The sequence below is a fragment of the Amblyomma mixtum genome, chromosome 3 (assembly GCF_055824585.1).
Source record: "Amblyomma mixtum isolate Tamu chromosome 3, ASM5582458v1, whole genome shotgun sequence".
NCBI classification, from domain to species: domain Eukaryota; kingdom Metazoa; phylum Arthropoda; class Arachnida; order Ixodida; family Ixodidae; genus Amblyomma; species Amblyomma mixtum.
The window spans coordinates 308,209,021-308,232,831 of NC_143014.1; the positions used below are offsets into that span (position 1 = coordinate 308,209,021).

Here is a 23,811-nt window from a genome sequence, read left to right on the forward strand (position 1 = left end):
TATCGTGAATGCACCTCCCGCCTTCCATATTTGAATCAATAATGTATTGAAAATCTGCGTCGTAACATTGTTGGTGTGTAAACAGGTTGCTCAGACGATTGCGCTGCTTGCGTGGTCATCCTCCATTATTTACGGCACATACCGCAGCATCGATGCGATGCGTGATGTTTGTTCAAGGTCTTGAGCCGCTCCCCCTCAGGACGCTTATCAATGATTGCTCTCGCACGTATACACCATGTGCCTCTGTAAAGAAATAATACAAACTATAAAACTAATTTTAGTCGTGCTATCATGAAGGACAAGCAATTTCGGTATGTAACTGAAAGAAAATTTTGCGCTATTTCGTCCCTCTACGCTGTGCAGTCTACAAAGTTTTAGTTAAAAAGACACTGAACAGTTAGAACGTTTCTGTTGACGCCGAGCATATAACCGAGACGGAGGCAGTACTTAAAGAACAGAGTGATTTAAAATGCGTACTTACGTCCTAGCAGCACGACGTCGCCGTCATAAAATCCGCCTTCCACCGGTCAAATGTTCACCACCGGCCTCCACCGGTCAAATATTCACCACTCACGTCTTTCGGAGCGAAGTCATTCATCACTGAGACAAGGATGATAGGGTTCCACCATATTTGCACTGGACGTACGCATGAAAGGCGATGTCATCTTTGATCATGGATTGATCAAGGCAACACGAAGAGAGGCGCAAAAAATTGTATAACACAAATTCAACGCCAACGAGCGAGTGCCAGCGTGTTTTCCCAGCTACCTTCATCGCTTGACACTCAACCCAGCCGCAGGAGAGAAGTAAAAACCTGTTCCAAACAAACGAAGGAAAGGCGCGGGGGGGGGGGGGGGGGGGGGGGCACTTTTGCAAAAAGTCACCGCGAAGCGGCCGGGGACAGTGAACAAGCAGAATCGGAACCTCCTCGCCACTTCATGGAAGTCGCGGGGAGCGTGGTCGGGAGGGCGGCTTAAAATGTTCGGTCGTGGGTTGACAGACACAGAGGAGCCGAAGGGGAAGGAACAAAGCCCGATAGAAAAACCAGGAATGCGCAGGTTTTTTTTGTTGTGACGGACCCAGGAAAAGCAGAGAAGGCGGTGTTGAGAGAAAAAAAAAAGCTTTAAAAAATTTGCGTAAAGACGGGTTACTCGTGTAAGGTTTCTACAGGTGGTTTTTGTTTTTATTTTGTTCTCTCGAGCGCTGTATCTTCTAGCTAGCACGAAGCGTCGCCCTAAGGGAACACCGCAAGCTGCCGGCTCCGTTGAATTAACCTTTTCTTGTTCGTCGATAGAAATGTTCTGGGCGATTTGTGATTAGCATGCCTTCCTGATAAAGTGAAGGGTGCGGCCGCTCGGGATGGCACTTGGACAAGTTGCGTTATCAATGTGCAATCACTTGACGAAGAAGAAGTGCAAAGAATTCCTGCACGAAAACCAAGAATTTTCTTTCTTCATCGATGCGTCGCTACAGACTGCCGCTAGCGAACATTAAAAAAGCTGCTGCAATGAACGCGACAGTAACAAACCTTTTGGAGCCTCTGGCGCAGTCACCGGAGGCTCGCCATGTTTATCAGCCAGTCGTGAAGTTCTGCACTGTGAAATCCAGAGTAATCTGCGCAGGACTTACGAAGGCTGCTGGCGGATATATACTAGCCGTGTGCCCGCAGACAGCCGCCCTGACTTTGTCAGGGTGCTGCACGGGAAGCCAATATGGCGGTTGCCCTCAAATCACCAAATCATGCACAAACTGCATGTTTTGCCACTGCGAAGCTCACGCTTAGCCCTTTTCTTTTCCTAGCCCTTTCAACAAAACCGTGTATGTGTTGATTATCGCACTTATGCGCGCGCTGCCCCCCCCCCCCCCACACTTTCCCCTAAAAAATATCTGCTGGCGTACAACAGTCAATCTGCAGACCAAGCACCAAAACCGCGGCACATATCGCTCTGAATACAGGCTGGTATGTCCGGTTTGAGCTCCGTACCGGACTAGTCTGTCCGGTTTGAGCTCCGTACCGGACTGGTCTGTCCGGTTTGAGCTTCGAACTGGGAATGGACTGTCCGGTATGAGCTCCGTACAGGAGCGGTCTGTCCGGTTTGGGATCGATACCGGACCGGTATGAACCGGTATAGCCATCAAACCGGATGGGTCTCGCCGGTATGAGAGTGATACCGGACCGGTATGAAACCGATATGTTCCGGTAAAATCCGGTTTGCCGCGATACCGGATTTTTCAATAGGGACATTCAGCCTCCGCGCACAGACTTCCTCCGCGACGAAAAAGTAGCCCGCTGGTTTAACCTTTCTTGTTACATAAACAAGAAGCTTATCACAAGAGAAAGAATTATCAGCTCGAGAATTCTGATACATGGATTGTTTGAGATAGTCAAACATTAAAAAGCTGATTTCGTTTACAGTTGCGATTGGCCAGCGGAGTAATACTGGACGCCGCGGACCGCGGCCCAGTGTTAGCAGCTGCTGTTTTTTAAGTTGTATATCACTATATATATATATAGACACACCATATAGACTATATACATATATATATATATATATATATATATATATATTGCCACACTGTTGGCTCTCTGCCGGCGCCACCTGGTGGCCGAACCTTGGCTCCAGGCGCGTGGCCGCGCGTGGCCGCGCGTCGTCTTCGTTCTGCATGAGCTCGGCGTTTCGGCGGTCTTTGTCCTAGGAAACGCTGTGACTTTTGGTGTGAAATTGTCGGTGACATTTGGTGGAGCCGTGCGGGGTACCATCCCATGTACGCTGACCCCGACGACAGCCGTGACGCTTCTCCCCGACCCGCGGACGCCACACCCGTCCACAAAACGAGCCGTCGCCTGCGAGGCCTGCAACCCGAGTTCGAGCCACTAACAAGGCCTGTCAGAGCGATGACGTCCACCACTGGCAGCCAGACAGGTCAGTACTCCGGCAGTGCCCCGCCGTGCGTCCTTCTCGCACCTCGGTCGCCACCATCCTTCCACGGCGACCGGTTTGAGGATGTAGAAGACTGGTTGGCCAATTTTGACCGTGTGGCCGCATTTAACCAGTGGGACGACGAGCGGAAGCTGCTGAATGTATATTTCGCACTGCTCGACTCGGCGAAAACGTGGTTTGAGAACCACGAGGCGTCCTTTTCCAACTGGGCAGCTTTTCGCCGTGAGTTGCTCGCCACATTCAGCTCGAGCCAACGGAAGGAGAACGCTGAACTTGCCCTTCGCTCCAGGTCACAGCAGTCCAACGAGAGCGTGGCCATGTTTATAGAGGACATGACACGCCTCTTCAATCGGGCCGACCCTACCATGCCAGAAGCTACAAAGGTGCGGCACCTTATGCGTGGGGTGAAGGAGCAGCTGTTTGCTGGCCTCATGCGCGACCCTCCGCTAACCGTCGCCGCCTTCGCCAAGGAAGCTACCACCATGGAGCGTTCGTTGCTGGAACGGAGCGCCCAATACGGCCGTCAGGCAAATGTAGCGGCCACTCAATACTTCGCGCCCTTGCCAGGCCCCGGGGATGAGGCGCTGCGAGAGATTGTACGGAGCATTGTCCGCGAAGAACTGCGACACCTCCGCATGGAAGCTCCGTCGGCAAGCATACCTTCTACAGGGGACGTCATCCGTGACGAAATTCAGCGCGTGCTGCAGCCACCACCAGCACCACTACCGGAGCCACACGTCATGTCCTACAGCGATGCCCTGCGCCGACCTGCTCCCATGCCGCAAGAGTTTCGCCCAGTTGCCGGACCTCGAACATCCCACCGTTACGTGCGCCCCGTCGAGCAGCAGCAGAACCTGCGCCCTCCTGTCAGCAAAGCGCAGGTGTGGCGCACGCCCAACGACCGCCCGCTCTGCTACCACTGCGGGGAGCCTGGCCATATTCTGCGGCATTGCCCGTACCGGCGTATGGGTTTGAGAGGCTTCCCGCCCGACGCGCCTCGACCTCGCTATGGTGAAAGACCGCAGGACATCGACGAGTACCTCGCCGCTCACGTGCTGCCCCCGGCCTCGCAGCAGCGCCAATCGCGATCGCCATCCCCGAGGCGCTTTGCTTCGCCCAGTCGGCCCTCAACATCTGGTCAGTACAGACGCACGTCCCCTCGCCGGGAAAACTGAAGACGGCGTCCTCCGGGGGTAGGGCCGCCGCCACTGTACAGAGTCAACAGCCTCCACCCGACGATTCGACGCCCCTGCCCGGGGGGTGGCGACCCGATCCGACGACCTCTCCGACGACCTCTCCGACGACCTCTCCGACGACCTCTCCGACTACCTCACCGCCGACCTCACCGACGTGCTGCGAACGATTAGTTTCATCTGAAATTTTTGTAACCGCCGACAGTTATCAAGTGACCGCACTCGTCGATACCGGCGCTGATTTTTCTGTGATGAGCAGTCAACTCGCCACGACTCTCCGTAAGGTTCTGACGCCTTGGTGTGGACCTGTCATTCGCACCGCCAGTGGCCACGTAGTGACGCCGATCGGCGCCTGCACCTGCCGCATCCAGATCCGGGGTCTTACTTTCACTGGCTCCTTTGCCGTCTTACGTGACTGTTCTAAAGACCTCATTCTGGGCATGGATTTTCTTCAAGAGTATGGTGCGGTCATCGACCTTCGGGAACTCATGGTGTCTTTTTCCGCCCAGCGAGCCGTTGACACCCACAGCGAGCCCTGCAGAGTAATGTTGCGCCTATGTGACGACCATGTAACGATCCCTCCGCGAGCCAGCAAGTTCGTCACAGTCGAGTGTAATGGCAGCACCGGCACCCTTGGCATCGCTGAAGCGAACATGTCGCTGCTACTCGCTCGGCAAGTTTGTATAGCTCGAGGCCTAGTAGATCTTACCAACGGTCGCACCGACATCTTAGTTACGAACTTTACCCGTGAACCGCAACATCTCACGAAAACAGCGGTCGTCGCTTATTTTGACGAGCTCGGAGAGTGTACCAGGCAGTGCTCTTTGTCCACGACGTCAGACCACGACGAGACGACAGCTACAGCCATCCCGACCGACGTCAACCCGCACCTCTTGGCCAGTCAGAAACGCTGCGTAGAAAACCTCATCTCTTCCTTCCGCGATTGTTTTGCATCAACTTCCAAGGTGCGACAGACGCCGCTTACAAAGCACCGAATTGTCGTTGCTGACGACCAAAGACCAATATGTCAGCGCCCTTATCGGGTATCTTCAAAAGAACGTGACGCCATTCGCCGCCAAGTTACACAAATGCTCCAGGACGACGTCATACAACCGTCCACGAGCCCCTGGGCATCACCTGTTGTCCTCGTCACCAAGAAAGATGGCACCCTCAGGTTCTGCGTGGATTACAGGCGCCTCAATAACGTCACGAAAAAGGATGTGTACCCTCTGCCACGCATTGATGACTCTCTAGACCGCCTGCGCCATGCCACCTATTTTTCGTCTCTTGACCTCCGCAGTGGGTATTGGCAAATAGAGGTCGACGAACGCGACCGAGAGAAGACCGCCTTTATTACCCCTGACGGTTTATACGAGTTTAAGGTGCTCCCTTTTGGCTTGTGCTCGGCCCCTGCCACATTCCAACGAATGATGGGCACCGTGCTATCTGGACTGAAGTGGCAGTCGTGCCTCGTATATCTCGACGATGTCGTGATCTTCTCCGACACGTTCGATGAGCACCTGAAACGTTTGCGTGCTGTTTTCGAGGCCATACGTTCCGCTGGTCTCTCTCTCAAGCCAGAGAAATGTCACTTCGCGTTTCATCAGCTGAAGTTTCTTGGTCACATTGTCAGCGTTCGAGGCGTTAGTCCAGACCCCGAAAAGACGGCCGCCGTAGCTGCCTTCCCCAAGCCCACAGACAAACGGAGCCTGCGTCGTTTCTTGGGCCTCTGCGCGTACTATCGCCGGTTCGTTCATAATTTCTCCAAGCTAGCTGAGCCTCTGACCCGCCTGACGAAAGACGCTGAACCCTTCTTGTGGGGGCAGGACCAGGAAAGAGCCTTCACGGAACTCAAGTCCCGTCTCCAATGTACGCCTGTGCTTGGCCACTTCGACGAGGACGCCGACACGGAACTACATACTGATGCCAGTAACGTTGGTCTCGGTGCGATCCTTGTTCAGTGGCAGGATGGTCTAGAACGCGTGATTGCTTACGCCAGTCGCACTTTGTCTCGTTCCGAAGTCAACTATTCCACCACGGAGAAGGAATGTCTGGCTGTGCTGTGGGCCGTTACGAAATTTCGTCCGTACCTGTATGGCCGCCCATTTCGGGTTGTGAGCGATCATCATTCCCTGTGTTGGCTGGCGAATTTGAAAGATCCCTCGGGGCGGCTTGCTCGTTGGAGCCTTCGGCTACAAGAATTTGATGTCACCATCGTGTACAAGTCCGGCCAGAAACACAGCGATGCTGACTGTCTATCCCGCGCTCCTATTCCCTGCCCCATGGGCGAGTCCGACGACGATTCCGCTTTTCTGGGTGCTGTCACCGCGTCCACCCTTGCCCGCCAACAGAGGGCCGACGCCGAACTGCTTCCTCTCATCGAGTATCTCGAAGGAACCGCTCCATCTCCTCCTCGAATCTTCAAGCGCGGGCTGTCATCGTTTTGCTTGCGCGATGGTGTCCTCTATAAAAAGAATTACGGCCCAACGGACACTGCCTATCTGCTTGCCGTACCTACAGCGCTTCGTGACGAAGTTCTGCGTGCGTGCCACGACGACCTTCCTTCGGGCCACCTCGGATTTTCCCGCACGTTGGCGCGCATACGTCACAAGTACTACTGGCCCAGGCTTGCTGCGGTTGTCCACCGCTACGTCCGAACCTGCCGTGAGTGCCAGCGCCGGAAGACGCCGCCGACTAAACCAGCCGGGCTCCTGCAGCCGATCGATCCCCCACGCCTCCCATTTCAACAGGTCGGCATGGACTTACTCGGCCCATTTCCGGCGTCTTCCATGGGTAACCGGTATATTGCTGTTGCCACTGACTATCTTAGCCGCTACTGTGAGACCAAGGCCCTTCCCCGTGGTACCGCAGCCGACGTTGCACATTTCTTCATTCACAACATTGTACTTCGTCACGGAGCCCCTACAGTCGTATTAACTGACAGGGGCACCGCCTTCACGTCGGCCCTTACGAGCGAGGTACTTCGACTCAGTGGCACCAGCCATCGAAGGACTACAGCTTACGATCCGCAAACGAACGGACTGACTGAGCGGCTTAACAAGACAATTGCCGACATGATTTCGATGTATGTGGACGATGACCATGGAAACTGGGACCGGATACTGCCTTACATCACGTTCGCTTACAACACTGCTCTACACGAAACGACACGCTTCACTCCGTTCCATTTGGTGCACGGTCGCGAAGCCTTGACCATGCTGGACGCCATGCTTCTTCCGGATCCTGCTCCTTCTTCTTTCGAAGCGAACCAATTTGCACGTGACGCCGAAGCCGCTCGCCATGTTGCTCGACAGCGAATCCGGCACCAACAGCAACGCGACGCCGAGCGTTACAACCTCCGCCGCAGGGAAGTGATTTACACACCCGGTGATCAAGTCTGGGTGTGGAGCCCGATCCGCTTGCGGGGGCGCTCTGAGAAGCTTCTTCGCCGTTACTTCGGTCCCTACCAGGTCTTACGCCGCCTCAGCGCGGTGACCTACGAGGTGCTCCCTCAAGGAACTGTCCGGTCCTCACGACAACCGACGCCCGAAGTAGTCCACGTGGCGCGACTGAAGCCGTATTACTCCCGTTAGCCCCTTTTCACGCAGACACTCGCGCTGTTCACTTTCCGCCTTCCCTTCATTATTTTTTTTCCGCCCGCGCGGCATCGGGTCGATGCCTCTTGAAAGAGGGGGGGCAATGCCACACTGCTGGCTCTCTGCCGGCGCCACCTGGTGGCCGAACCTTGGCTCCAGGCGCGTGGCCGCGCGTGGCCGCGCGTCGTCTTCGTTCTGCATGAGCTCGGCGTTTCGGCGGGCTTTGTCCTAGGAAACGCTGTGACTTTTGGTGTGAAATTGTCGGTGACAATATATATATATATATATATATATATATATATATATATATATATATATATATATATATATATATATATAGACACACACACACGTGTGTGTCCATCAAAGTTTCTAGACAAAGACAGTTGGAAAACTTGCTCCAGGTATGCGGCCCCTTTCTGTCGCCGTTATCATCTTAAAGAGATGCGAGCGCCATCTCTCGGGTGGTGGAAGTACCGCGTTTGTTTTCCCATGGCCTCCGTGACCAGCTCAAGCATCGGTACTTTAACATCGCGCTTGATCTCAGAGGCCACGATTTCTCTTCGCCACGGCGCCCATTGGCTGCACTTGGTCACAGTTTGCTGCGCGAATGATTAACGTTAGCTCGCGCCTCGCATCGTCTGCGCCGGGGGCGGCTGCTTCTAGCCGCGCTCATCTACGAATTGCGAAGTCCGCGTGCGCTCTACGTCTGGGGTATGTGAGGGCAGGATGCTCGAGGTTGAGCTTTTGGCTGTAAATATCGGAAAAAACTGGAAGCCCTTCTTTCCGCGGTGTAGAGAAACATGACGTACCGCTTGCCTCCTCGTAGTTTATGTTGATAATATTATCTAAAAACGTTGAGCTGGGAGTAGTAGACGACGCGCTCATCCTAAAGCAACCACAGCGCCACCGCTTAGACGGCGATCGCGCGGGGCCGCTCTGCTCCTTGGCTCGCCGGCGCAGTTTGCCAAACTGTATATCTAGAAACGTTGGTGTGCATGTAACATGCGCTAATTTTAGCGTCAAACTATATACAATATACATGTTTCTTGTGTATGATGCATGCATCTGTCATAATTAATTGATTTCCGTGACAACGCGTGCAATTCTCAGTTTCAATTCTCCTGAGAAAATGTTGGCACCAGGCCAACCACGCTCAGCGCTGCCCTGCGGTCCTCAAAATCAGTTTTCCGTTTGCACCTTTAATTTAAGTTAAAGGCACAATCAGAACCAATTTCAAAACCCAGTTGTAACTCTGAAATATCCAATTGCATGCTTCTGATCAAAATTTCCAGTTTTTTTTTTAAACCGGGAAGTTCCAAATACTCCTGTTTGTCAAGTGGTCTCACTTTGCCAGTGGTCCCTGTCCAATAGCCCTGGCTGTTTGGTCCCATTTGTGAAATTTCCACCTGGGACGTGCTCTCACAGCGGCAAGATTTGAGTTGAGTCCGCTTTCCGGCGGCATTCCTGCAGCTGTTGTGACAACGATACACGCAACAATAAATAGTGTTGCACGGTTTCTAGGTGTCTTCTTGTCATGGCGCGGGAAGCGACGACAGCTTCTTTCTGCGCGAAGACGCTCTCCGACAAAAGAATTCGCTAGACTATGGACCATCTTCCTTCCAAGCCAAGAAGCCTCCTGCATGGAGCGGGCCAAACAAGGAGAAAAAAAAAGGATAATGCCACTCGGGCGCCCTACAAGAGGTGATCGCCCTTCCAGTCGGGAGCCGCGGGGAAAGGCATTAGCATGGCTTCGCGCGGCTGGAGGAAAAACAAAAACAAAACGGAACTCGCTGGGGCCCTGAGTGCTCCACAAGCGAGAAAAAACGCATATTCAGCCGTCCCATACTTTTTTTTAACTCGTGAGTAAAAGTTTTTTATAGTTTCCTGAGATTTTCTCTTTCAGTTCTCGGCATTTTTGAGTAGCGTTAAAATACACGATGCTCAATAAATGTATTTGCGATACCGATACTCCGACACTCACTTTTGCCAAGCGATACCTGATAATTATACAGAAACGCATCGAAAGAGAGTATCGAAGATACATATGTACAGTACCTGCGTTGCTGCCAATATGCTTACCGGTTACCGTTTCGTATTTTCCCGCTTCAGAAGACATCACATCATTTCAACCAATCGCGAGTTTACAAAGTCTCCACTTTTCTGGCCGATGATGAGTTTTCGTATCGTTGAGCTATCGAGTGTTTTCGTATTAATGAAACTTTTTGCTGTCTTTTTTTGCACTTCGGCTAAGGAAATTTTGCAGCTTGACACTATCATCTTCACCATCTAAGCTTAAATCCAAAGCAAGCCAAAGCAATCGAATCCTGAAGTTGTAAACAATTTTTGACCGGTGCACCATGTGGAGGTATCGTTATGTATCGTGGAGTGTTATTGTGTGCTATTTGTGGTGCTCAGGAACTGTTTCCCCGGGTACTTGTAAAGGTAATGTGAGGAACAATTTTTTTATTTGCTGCAGTTAAATCTCTCATGTTTTACTGAGTCCGGTTTAGCGTTGTTATTGCCCACTACCCGACTTCACGAGAGCTTGGTTTCCCTTCGAAGAGCTGACATTGGATCAGCAGAAGAAGGGTCCGTGTATTTCGCATCTTTTATCGGCATATGTCATAGCCGTACTTGCGGCGCGTACCTAAGCAGCTGTTCGGCGGCTGGCACTCCGATTCCTGTGCTGCTCATTTTCATGCAACAGTAAAATGGCGAGCTGAGCGAGTTGGTACTGTCCATACCAAAACAGCGCAGTAACAGGGACGTTTTGCGTCGGTGTAACTGTTCGTGCCAGTTTGCCATAATTTACTGTGTTGGCATTATGGTCTTGTTGTTGAGTGGCGGTGTGGTTCTCTGCGAATCACCGTCGGTTACAGAAGTAACACGCACAACAGCATTGTCCTGCGTGTTAGTTCCCCTTCCGTGTGTTACTTTCGAGCTCACGCCTCGAGAACGTGAGAGATGAAGGTCCAGATTCACTGCGTTGCATCATCCGTGGAGTGTGTATATATATATATATATATATATATATATATATATATATATATATATATATATATATGAAAGAAGCCAACAGCCACAGAAACCAAGGGGCACAGGGGATTATTTTTTTTTTTTAAATTAATTTATTTATTTTGTGGTGTTGATCAATTTAGAATATTACTGAACATGTCATCGCTTAAAGCTAATTGATTAGAAAAGCAGAAGAAAAAACAACCACTGCCGCCGGTGGGATCCGAACCCACGACCTCCGAATTACGCGTCCGGTGCTCTACCTCTGAGCTACGGCGACGGCTGTCAAATCTTCTGCTTTCGGGGGTATTTATGTTTACAAGTAACCTAACCTTGAGAGTGTTCATCAGCGCCACCCACGTTCATAAGCGGCGGACGTAGAACGTCCTGAGTAACCGCAGGTAGTGACGTAGAACGTCATCGAACGGAGAGGGTGGAAGCTGCGTGAGAACCCTCTTATGCTTCCTATGGAGTCAAGGCTGCCAGAACCGAGGCCCTCGCTAAGCAATTAAGCAAACAAGGGAAGGGGAATGAGGGGCTCGTTATAAATATGAAAGAAGCCAACAGCCACAGAAACCAAGGGGCACAGGGGATTATTTTTTTTTTTAAATTAATTTATTTATTTTGTGGTGTTGATCAATTTAGAATATTACTGAACATGTCATCCCTTAAAGCTAATTGATTAGAAAAGCAGAAGAAAAAACAACCACTGCCGCCAGTGGGATCCGAACCCACGACCTCCGAATTACGCGTCCGGTGCTCTACCTCTGAGCTACGGCGACGGCTGTCAAATCTTCTGCTTTCGGGGGTATTTATGTTTACAAGTAACCTAACCTTGAGAGTGTTCATCAGCGCCACCCACGTTCATAAGCGGCGGACGTAGAACGTCCTGAGTAACCGCAGGTAGTGACGTAGAACGTCATCGAACGGAGAGGGTGGAAGCTGCGTGAGAACCCTCTTATGCTTCCTATGGAGTCAAGGCTGCCAGAACCGAGGCCCTCGCTAAGCAATTAAGCAAACAAGGGAAGGGGAATGAGGGGCTCGTTATAAATATGAAAGAAGCCAACAGCCACAGAAACCAAGGGGCACAGGGGATTATTTTTTTTTTTTAAATTAATTTATTTATTTTGTGGTGTTGATCAATTTAGAATATTACTGAACATGTCATCGCTTAAAGCTAATTGATTAGAAAAGCAGAAGAAAAAACAACCACTGCCGCCGGTGGGATCCGAACCCACGACCTCCGAATTACGCGTCCGGTGCTCTACCTCTGAGCTACGGCGACGGCTGTCAAATCTTCTGCTTTCGGGGGTATTTATGTTTACAAGTAACCTAACCTTGAGAGTGTTCATCAGCGCCACCCACGTTCATAAGCGGCGGACGTAGAACGTCCTGAGTAACCGCAGGTAGTGACGTAGAACGTCATCGAACGGAGAGGGTGGAAGCTGCGTGAGAACCCTCTTATGCTTCCTATGGAGTCAAGGCTGCCAGAACCGAGGCCCTCGCTAAGCAATTAAGCAAACAAGGGAAGGGGAATGAGGGGCTCGTTATAAATATGAAAGAAGCCAACAGCCACAGAAACCAAGGGGCACAGGGGATTATTTTTTTTTTAAATTAATTTATTTATTTTGTGGTGTTGATCAATTTAGAATATTACTGAACATGTCATCGCTTAAAGCTAATTGATTAGAAAAGCAGAAGAAAAAACAACCACTGCCGCCGGTGGGATCCGAACCCACGACCTCCGAATTACGCGTCCGGTGCTCTACCTCTGAGCTACGGCGACGGCTGTCAAATCTTCTGCTTTCGGGGGTATTTATGTTTACAAGTAACCTAACCTTGAGAGTGTTCATCAGCGCCACCCACGTTCATAAGCGGCGGACGTAGAACGTCCTGAGTAACCGCAGGTAGTGACGTAGAACGTCATCGAACGGAGAGGGTGGAAGCTGCGTGAGAACCCTCTTATGCTTCCTATGGAGTCAAGGCTGCCAGAACCGAGGCCCTCGCTAAGCAATTAAGCAAACAAGGGAAGGGGAATGAGGGGCTCGTTATAAATATGAAAGAAGCCAACAGCCACAGAAACCAAGGGGCACAGGGGATTATTTTTTTTTAAATTAATTTATTTATTTTGTGGTGTTGATCAATTTAGAATATTACTGAACATGTCATCGCTTAAAGCTAATTGATTAGAAAAGCAGAAGAAAAAACAACCACTGCCGCCGGTGGGATCCGAACCCACGACCTCCGAATTACGCGTCCGGTGCTCTACCTCTGAGCTACGGCGACGGCTGTCAAATCTTCTGCTTTCGGGGGTATTTATGTTTACAAGTAACCTAACCTTGAGAGTGTTCATCAGCGCCACCCACGTTAATAAGCGGCGGACGTAGAACGTCCTGAGTAACCGCAGGTAGTGACGTAGAACGTCATCGAACGGAGAGGGTGGAAGCTGCGTGAGAACCCTCTTATGCTTCCTATGGAGTCAAGGCTGCCAGAACCGAGGCCCTCGCTAAGCAATTAAGCAAACAAGGGAAGGGGAATGAGGGGCTCGTTATAAATATGAAAGAAGCCAACAGCCACAGAAACCAAGGGGCACAGGGGATTATTTTTTTTTAAATTAATTTATTTATTTTGTGGTGTTGATCAATTTAGAATATTACTGAACATGTCATCGCTTAAAGCTAATTGATTAGAAAAGCAGAAGAAAAAACAACCACTGCCGCCGGTGGGATCCGAACCCACGACCTCCGAATTACGCGTCCGGTGCTCTACCTCTGAGCTACGGCGACGGCTGTCAAATCTTCTGCTTTCGGGGGTATTTATGTTTACAAGTAACCTAACCTTGAGAGTGTTCATCAGCGCCACCCACGTTCATAAGCGGCGGACGTAGAACGTCCTGAGTAACCGCAGGTAGTGACGTAGAACGTCATCGAACGGAGAGGGTGGAAGCTGCGTGAGAACCCTCTTATGCTTCCTATGGAGTCAAGGCTGCCAGAACCGAGGCCCTCGCTAAGCAATTAAGCAAACAAGGGAAGGGGAATGAGGGGCTCGTTATAAATATGAAAGAAGCCAACAGCCACAGAAACCAAGGGGCACAGGGGATTATTTTTTTTTTTTAAATAATTTATTTATTTTGTGGTGTTGATCAATTTAGAATATTACTGAACATGTCATCGCTTAAAGCTAATTGATTAGAAAAGCAGAAGAAAAAACAACCACTGCCGCCGGTGGGATCCGAACCCACGACCTCCGAATTACGCGTCCGGTGCTCTACCTCTGAGCTACGGCGACGGCTGTCAAATCTTCTGCTTTCGGGGGTATTTATGTTTACAAGTAACCTAACCTTGAGAGTGTTCATCAGCGCCACCCACGTTCATAAGCGGCGGACGTAGAACGTCCTGAGTAACCGCAGGTAGTGACGTAGAACGTCATCGAACGGAGAGGGTGGAAGCTGCGTGAGAACCCTCTTATGCTTCCTATGGAGTCAAGGCTGCCAGAACCGAGGCCCTCGCTAAGCAATTAAGCAAACAAGGGAAGGGGAATGAGGGGCTCGTTATAAATATGAAAGAAGCCAACAGCCACAGAAACCAAGGGGCACAGGGGATTATTTTTTTTTAAATTAATTTATTTATTTTGTGGTGTTGATCAATTTAGAATATTACTGAACATGTCATCGCTTAAAGCTAATTGATTAGAAAAGCAGAAGAAAAAACAACCACTGCCGCCGGTGGGATCCGAACCCACGACCTCCGAATTACGCGTCCGGTGCTCTACCTCTGAGCTACGGCGACGGCAGTGGCCACCGGCGGCAGTGGTTGTTTTTTCTTCTGCTTTTCTAATCAATTAGCTTTAAGCGATGACATGTTCAGTAATATTCTAAATTGATCAACACCACAAAATAAATAAATTAATTTAAAAAAAAAATAATCCCCTGTGCCCCTTGGTTTCTGTGGCTGTTGGCTTCTTTCATATTTATAACGAGCCCCTCATTCCCCTTCCCTTGTTTGCTTAATTGCTTAGCGAGGGCCTCGGTTCTGGCAGCCTTGACTCCATAGGAAGCATAAGAGGGTTCTCACGCAGCTTCCACCCTCTCCGTTCGATGACGTTCTACGTCACTACCTGCGGTTACTCAGGACGTTCTACGTCCGCCGCTTATTAACGTGGGTGGCGCTGATGAACACTCTCAAGGTTAGGTTACTTGTAAACATAAATACCCCCGAAAGCAGAAGATTTGACAGCCGTCGCCGTAGCTCAGAGGTAGAGCACCGGACGCGTAATTCGGAGGTCGTGGGTTCGGATCCCACCGGCGGCAGTGGTTGTTTTTTCTTCTGCTTTTCTAATCAATTAGCTTTAAGCGATGACATGTTCAGTAATATTCTAAATTGATCAACACCACAAAATAAATAAATTAATTTAAAAAAAAAATAATCCCCTGTGCCCCTTGGTTTCTGTGGCTGTTGGCTTCTTTCATATTTATAACGAGCCCCTCATTCCCCTTCCCTTGTTTGCTTAATTGCTTAGCGAGGGCCTCGGTTCTGGCAGCCTTGACTCCATAGGAAGCATAAGAGGGTTCTCACGCAGCTTCCACCCTCTCCGTTCGATGACGTTCTACGTCACTACCTGCGGTTACTCAGGACGTTCTACGTCCGCCGCTTATGAACGTGGGTGGCGCTGATGAACACTCTCAAGGTTAGGTTACTTGTAAACATAAATACCCCCGAAAGCAGAAGATTTGACAGCCGTCGCCGTAGCTCAGAGGTAGAGCACCGGACGCGTAATTCGGAGGTCGTGGGTTCGGATCCCACCGGCGGCAGTGGTTGTTTTTTCTTCTGCTTTTCTAATCAATTAGCTTTAAGCGATGACATGTTCAGTAATATTCTAAATTGATCAACACCACAAAATAAATAAATTAATTTAAAAAAAAAATAATCCCCTGTGCCCCTTGGTTTCTGTGGCTGTTGGCTTCTTTCATATTTATAACGAGCCCCTCATTCCCCTTCCCTTGTTTGCTTAATTGCTTAGCGAGGGCCTCGGTTCTGGCAGCCTTGACTCCATAGGAAGCATAAGAGGGTTCTCACGCAGCTTCCACCCTCTCCGTTCGATGACGTTCTACGTCACTACCTGCGGTTACTCAGGACGTTCTACGTCCGCCGCTTATGAACGTGGGTGGCGCTGATGAACACTCTCAAGGTTAGGTTACTTGTAAACATAAATACCCCCGAAAGCAGAAGATTTGACAGCCGTCGCCGTAGCTCAGAGGTAGAGCACCGGACGCGTAATTCGGAGGTCGTGGGTTCGGATCCCACCGGCGGCAGTGGTTGTTTTTTCTTCTGCTTTTCTAATCAATTAGCTTTAAGCGATGACATGTTCAGTAATATTCTAAATTGATCAACACCACAAAATAAATAAATTAATTTAAAAAAAAATAATCCCCTGTGCCCCTTGGTTTCTGTGGCTGTTGGCTTCTTTCATATTTATAACGAGCCCCTCATTCCCCTTCCCTTGTTTGCTTAATTGCTTAGCGAGGGCCTCGGTTCTGGCAGCCTTGACTCCATAGGAAGCATAAGAGGGTTCTCACGCAGCTTCCACCCTCTCCGTTCGATGACGTTCTACGTCACTACCTGCGGTTACTCAGGACGTTCTACGTCCGCCGCTTATGAACGTGGGTGGCGCTGATGAACACTCTCAAGGTTAGGTTACTTGTAAACATAAATACCCCCGAAAGCAGAAGATTTGACAGCCGTCGCCGTAGCTCAGAGGTAGAGCACCGGACGCGTAATTCGGAGGTCGTGGGTTCGGATCCCACCGGCGGCAGTGGTTGTTTTTTCTTCTGCTTTTCTAATCAATTAGCTTTAAGCGATGACATGTTCAGTAATATTCTAAATTGATCAACACCACAAAATAAATAAATTAATTTAAAAAAAAAATAATCCCCTGTGCCCCTTGGTTTCTGTGGCTGTTGGCTTCTTTCATATTTATAACGAGCCCCTCATTCCCCTTCCCTTGTTTGCTTAATTGCTTAGCGAGGGCCTCGGTTCTGGCAGCCTTGACTCCATAGGAAGCATAAGAGGGTTCTCACGCAGCTTCCACCCTCTCCGTTCGATGACGTTCTACGTCACTACCTGCGGTTACTCAGGACGTTCTACGTCCGCCGCTTATGAACGTGGGTGGCGCTGATGAACACTCTCAAGGTTAGGTTACTTGTAAACATAAATACCCCCGAAAGCAGAAGATTTGACAGCCGTCGCCGTAGCTCAGAGGTAGAGCACCGGACGCGTAATTCGGAGGTCGTGGGTTCGGATCCCACCGGCGGCAGTGGTTGTTTTTTCTTCTGCTTTTCTAATCAATTAGCTTTAAGCGATGACATGTTCAGTAATATTCTAAATTGATCAACACCACAAAATAAATAAATTAATTTAAAAAAAAATAATCCCCTGTGCCCCTTGGTTTCTGTGGCTGTTGGCTTCTTTCATAATTATAACGAGCCCCTCATTCCCCTTCCCTTGTTTGCTTAATTGCTTAGCGAGGGCCTCGGTTCTGGCAGCCTTGACTCCATAGGAAGCATAAGAGGGTTCTCACGCAGCTTCCACCCTCTCCGTTCGATGACGTTCTACGTCACTACCTGCGGTTACTCAGGACGTTCTACGTCCGCCGCTTATGAACGTGGGTGGCGCTGATGAACACTCTCAAGGTTAGGTTACTTGTAAACATAAATACCCCCGAAAGCAGAAGATTTGACAGCCGTCGCCGTAGCTCAGAGGTAGAGCACCGGACGCGTAATTCGGAGGTCGTGGGTTCGGATCCCACCGGCGGCAGTGGTTGTTTTTTCTTCTGCTTTTCTAATCAATTAGCTTTAAGCGATGACATGTTCAGTAATATTCTAAATTGATCAACACCACAAAATAAATAAATTAATTTAAAAAAAAAATAATCCCCTGTGCCCCTTGGTTTCTGTGGCTGTTGGCTTCTTTCATATTTATAACGAGCCCCTCATTCCCCTTCCTTTGTTTGCTTAATTGCTTAGCGAGGGCCTCGGTTCTGGCAGCCTTGACTCCATAGGAAGCATAAGAGGGTTCTCACGCAGCTTCCACCCTCTCCGTTCGATGACGTTCTACGTCACTACCTGCGGTTACTCAGGACGTTCTACGTCCGCCGCTTATGAACGTGGGTGGCGCTGATGAACACTCTCAAGGTTAGGTTACTTGTAAACATAAATACCCCCGAAAGCAGAAGATTTGACAGCCGTCGCCGTAGCTCAGAGGTAGAGCACCGGACGCGTAATTCGGAGGTCGTGGGTTCGGATCCCACCGGCGGCAGTGGTTGTTTTTTCTTCTGCTTTTCTAATCAATTAGCTTTAAGCGATGACATGTTCAGTAATATTCTAAATTGATCAACACCACAAAATAAATAAATTAATTTAAAAAAAAAAATAATCCCCTGTGCCCCTTGGTTTCTGTGGCTGTTGGCTTCTTTCATATTTATAACGAGCCCCTCATTCCCCTTCCCTTGTTTGCTTAATTGCTTAGCGAGGGCCTCGGTTCTGGCAGCCTTGACTCCATAGGAAGCATAAGAGGGTTCTCACGCAGCTTCCACCCTCTCCGTTCGATGACGTTCTACGTCACTACCTGCGGTTACTCAGGACGTTCTACGTCCGCCGCTTATGAACGTGGGTGGCGCTGATGAACACTCTCAAGGTTAGGTTACTTGTAAACATAAATACCCCCGAAAGCAGAAGATTTGACAGCCGTCGCCGTAGCTCAGAGGTAGAGCACCGGACGCGTAATTCGGAGGTCGTGGGTTCGGATCCCACCGGCGGCAGTGGTTGTTTTTTCTTCTGCTTTTCTAATCAATTAGCTTTAAGCGATGACATGTTCAGTAATATTCTAAATTGATCAACACCACAAAATAAATAAATTAATTTAAAAAAAAAATAATCCCCTGTGCCCCTTGGTTTCTGTGGCTGTTGGCTTCTTTCATATTTATAACGAGCCCCTCATTCCCCTTCCCTTGTTTGCTTAATTGCTTAGCGAGGGCCTCGGTTCTGGCAGCCTTGACTCCATAGGAAGCATAAGAGGGTTCTCACGCAGCTTCCACCCTCTCCGTTCGATGACGTTCTACGTCACTACCTGCGGTTACTCAGGACGTTCTACGTCCGCCGCTTATGAACGTGGGTGGCGCTGATGAACACTCTCAAGGTTAGGTTACTTGTAAACATAAATACCCCCGAAAGCAGAAGATTTGACAGCCGTCGCCGTAGCTCAGAGGTAGAGCACCGGACGCGTAATTCGGAGGTCGTGGGTTCGGATCCCACCGGCGGCAGTGGTTGTTTTTTCTTCTGCTTTTCTAATCAATTAGCTTTAAGCGATGACATGTTCAGTAATATTCTAAATTGATCAACACCACAAAATAAATAAATTAATTTAAAAAAAAAAAAAAAAATAATCCCCTGTGCCCCTTGGTTTCTGTGGCTGTTGGCTTCTTTCATATTTATAACGAGCCCCTCATTCCCCTTCCCTTATATATATATATATATATATATATATATATATATATATATATATATCATGTGCAGTTCTTTCTCTCAGCTTGTACGCAGTCATGCGCCTGCGAGTGCTTCATTCTCATGGAGTTGCCCTTCGTGGCGATTTTGACATCAGATGACCGAAACGGCCTTGGTTTTAGAAAAGCAGACAAAAATGTCTAGTGCAGCCTGTTTCCTTTTTTTTTGGCTGTTCATGTTCTCATACAAAATTGCACGCCGAAGCCGTCGTGAGAAAATTAGCACTAAGTTTGCCTTTCTTCTCTGCTCTGTGCATTCACTCCTTAACAGTGCTGCTAAGACACATGGAATCGAGTCATAAGTTACCAAGTCTACAGGCATAGTTAACATAAGGAACTCTACAAAATTATGTCTGATTTTGGAATGATGTGCGTTCATCAGGGAAACTGGTCTTCTGTATTTACTGTACACTCAGTGACATAATAATAATAATAAGTTTGTGCCAGTGTCTGCTAACCCCCACTTGGAAACGAAAATTGAGAAAAGGTTGAGAGTTCGTGATAAGTAAAGCTGACTGAAGTGATAAGGAACAGATGAAAGTAGCGTGTAGGTAGGGCATGGGATGACAATGAAGCGAACCCATTCGGGTGGATGAGTGGTGTAGTAGAGTGGTGTTGTGCTGTTGCTAAGACACCCTTCCAAGGTGCCTCATGTCATTGTATTCCATAGGGCCTGGGAAGTGGGTGCTTGGGAGAAAGCAGCTGAGGCCGCAGTGTTGGTAGGTGGGAGTGCAGACATGATTAGAAAGGCTTCAATGGGACAAGGGTCTGCGGTAGACATTGCGCTCTTAAGATGGTCTAGTTGGCCAGAGCACTTGTTGGGGTAGGTGGATAGGCACCAAGTCATTAAGGATGAAATGCAGATTAGTAATAATAGCAGTAATAATAATAATAATGCATGGCTATGAGGACAGGAAAGGTGCGGTAAGGGTCTCATGATGGACACCCAAACTGCGCCATGAGGGAAGCATGAAGGAGGAGGTGAAGCCAGGCAGGCAGAGTCGCCGAAAGATAAATCCTCAGAATAATTAAGCCCACTTGCGACCCTTCAGTGTGAACTTACATCACAGAAGAGGTTTTGTGCTCCACCTTCATTGAAACGGGGTCTCATTTTAATGAAGGTGAAGAGTGAAAACCCTTGCGGTGATAAAGGCCAGCATGCTTTATCCCGCGCATCATGTGCATGGGGAGGTGTAGAGTTTGGAAAAGATGATTTCCCAGCATCTTCAGGGGCGTGTGTTCTGCCAGCAGTATACGTAGGTTGTGGACTGCCTTGCTCCAGCCGTGGATGACTTGCAAGAGGTTAGCGAAGAAAGGACTTGGAAGAGGGGAGCTCTCATGAGCCATGGTGGAGGCACACACTTCCAATGTTGGCATACAGTCAACATGCACACAAATGAGTGTGGGTCCCAGCATGTGCCATTGTGGTGTACCAGAGGGCACGGCATAGGTTTCGGATGAGGAACCGTGAAACACTACTCTCACTATGTTCACACTAACATAATACGAGCAAAAATTTTGGCTCCTGCTTCAATGCAGGCCTCACTCCATTCTCTTCACCATTAGCACTCATTTGCTGCTTTCAGCCCAGTTTGGTTCCCTCACATTGTCACAGTGGACCTGCACTTGGCATTTGAGATTCACTGGTCATGTGCAGCTGAGAAATTGTTTTTTGAGGGGTGCATTTCAGTGAGATATATTTTTCCAGGCGAGGTTCTTCTGGCTTGTGTCAGAAGTGGTCAAGTAGAAGAGGATTTCAAGAGTGGCTGGGGTTTCCTTGCCACTTTTAGCAGCATACCCACTACTGCACAGTGCAACAGCATTGGACTGAGGATATTTGTTTCCTTTCGTCGCATTGCATGGGCAGCTCCAGAAGCAATATCTTGGGTAGGAATGGGCAAGCCTTTCGTTTTTTGCCAACTGGGTCAACAAGAGAGAAGGGAATTGATGTGTCAGCAGCTGCTAAGGAAATCAGTACACCTCTATTGTGGAGCTGTGGTGGAAGAGGGCTTTATTCTTGGTAGTGGCAGAGAAATTAACGTTTTTTTACCTGTTGAGGGGGCTGTGTAGCATTTTGATATTTGTTTGGTTGAACCGAATTGGATGTTACAGTTGAAAGTGGGTATGAAAAACTTAGACTAAAAAGTTTGCCATTCTTGTGCTTTTAATTCTATGGAAAGAAGTAAGATTAAACCTGGGCTTTATTGTATTGTCAATGCCAGATACAACAGCATACAGATTTGTTGGCCAAGTATTGTGGTACTAGCTTAAAGGTTTTAGAGGTTTGCATTTGGGAGTGGTCACATTTTCAGTAGCTTGTTTACATTACCTAATTTTGGTTCATTGTACAAGTTGCATGAATGTGCAGTTGTGATGTTTCGTTGTGTCGCTGCAGAGAATTGCTGGCATGAGAACGATCAGAAGGACACAAGTTGGGTGTGTTTGGGGCCCCTGCCGTTGATGATTTTTAGACATCAAATTAATGGACTTAACAAGTGTAATACAGTATAGAAGTGGCTCACGAGAATTTGTAGGTATGCACACGAAACACTAGTCGCGACAGCCGCTGATATGCACTCCTACCAGCTGCCCCCCAGAAGCCCCTGCAATTTATGGAGGCCATCGTCTTTGCCTACTTCTTTTTTTTCATCTTATTAAGTGTAGAAGCTCAGCTGGATAGGGTAGATAACCTATCCTCTTACCTGCATGGGAATGTAAGCGGTGTGCTGTATATGTGGCCACATATATACAGCGAGTACGTTTGTGGAGACATGGGTGTTCTTTGTTGTTAGCCAGGTGAGCTCTGCAGTGCAGAGCTCTCTTTCTTCTGAAATTCACTGTACAGTGTGGTAACGGTGCAGTCACTTCTTTTTTATTCTGAACCGTCACGTCATCGCATTGAATGGTGCTCTGCCACCGCCACTTCTGCAGCCGCTTGCTCCTCTTTCCACGCATCACTCTAGTGCAGTCACTCGCGGCATGTCTAGGCATGCCGCGATGGGGCAGCAGTGGTGCACCTTCCCTCTTTCCCTCCATGCTCATCCTCTGGCTCCTTCATCTCCTTCGTGCTAGCTCCAGCTCTTCCCACTTTCATCCTCACTGTTGTTCTCTTGTCTACCCTTTCTGCCGTGTTTCTCAGATTGTTTTCCCATGTGTGGATGCTCGCGTCACTACTGCAGCTGCACTGCAGTCTCAGGGAAAGGAGCCCTTGACAGCTCTTGGTGTAAGATTGAACACAGTAGAGGTGTGAGAAAAGCTTCTCTACATCAATTAAATCACTCCAGTTCACCCTCTCAGTGTGTTCATAAAAAAACACATTCATACTCGATGTGATTCTTTAGAAAAGTACAATGCCATTTATATACTACCTTTCGTACTATACGGCATAGCGTGATCCTCAAAAGAAAAAGTGGTGAAATACTATTCATGAAGGATGAGTCAAGGAGGCATATATCTCCACTGCTATTCATTACGTATCTACAGAGGTATTCAGAAGGTATTCAGAGAGGTATTCAGAGGAAAGAGCTAGGGATGAAAGTTAATGAAGAGCATCCTAGTAACCTCACATTTTTTGATGACAGTGACATGCGAAGTAACTCGGGGGAGGAATTGCAGAGCATAACTGAGGACCTGAAGACTGAAAAGATAAGTGACACTAAAATTTGATAGGAAGAAAATTAATGTTCAAGAATCTAGGGAAGGAAGAACGTTTTACAATAAGGCGGTAAGGTATTGGATGTGGAGACGGAATACATCTATCAAGGGCAAGTAGTGGGCACTGGTTCGGACCATGAATCATTAAATAGCTAGGTAGGCACTTTCAAATCATGACTTGCAGCCTATCAATAACCCTCCAGAAGGAAGCATATACTAGCTGCATCTTGACAGTACTTGCTTATGGGGCAAAAACTGTAAGACTAATAAAGATATTTGAAATGAAAACGTGAGCGGTGCAGTGAGCTAGGGAAAAGGAAGTGATAGGGTTTTGATGCCAACCAGCGGCATGTAGTTGTTTCTCTTGTGTTTTCTAATCAGTTATATTTCAGGGATAAATTAATTACACTAACGATTTCCCACTGATCGAGACCAGAAATTAAAAAAAGAAACACTCCCTTTCCCAGCTCCTTGGTTTTGATGACTCTTGGCCTCCTTCGTATGTGTGTTATACTGAGCCCTTCATTTCCCTTCTCTTGTCTGCTCAGTAGCTTAACGAGGGCCTTGGTCCTGGCAGTCCCAGTGCCATAGGATGCACTAGAGGGTTCTCTCCCGGCTTCCGTGCTTGCCGTTTGATCACATTATATGTGACACTCGCAGTAATACAGGACGTACTATGTCTGCCACTGTGGATGAGGGTGGTGCTAGTGAACACTCCAAAGTTTATTTTACATGTAATATAAATACCCCTTGAAGTAGAAGATTGGCCAGCTGCTGCCATAGCTCAGTTGGTAGAGCACCACACACTTAGTTTGGAGGTTGTGGGTTTGGATCCCACCGGCAGCATGTGGT

At 48.8% G+C, this 23,811-nt stretch overlaps 2 protein-coding genes across 2 annotated transcripts in view; both read left to right on the plus strand.

Annotated features, from left to right (window-relative positions):
* The window catches only part of LOC149355543 (valine--tRNA ligase, mitochondrial-like), a 402,426-nt gene that overhangs the window by 155,552 nt on the left and 223,063 nt on the right, over positions 1-23,811 (plus strand). The gene's annotated exons all lie outside the window — the stretch shown is intronic.
* Positions 2,765-5,510, plus strand: LOC149355546 (uncharacterized). Its single transcript, XM_089577664.1, has one exon. The coding sequence runs from the start codon at positions 2,765-2,767 to the stop codon at positions 4,115-4,117; it is 1,353 nt and encodes a 450-aa protein (XP_089433790.1). The 3' UTR covers positions 4,118-5,510.

Excerpts from the sequence above, each read along its gene's own strand:
- LOC149355546 (XM_089577664.1), top strand. The coding sequence starts at position 2,765 with ATGTACGCTGACCCCGACGACAGCCGTGACGCTTCTCCCCGACCCGCG.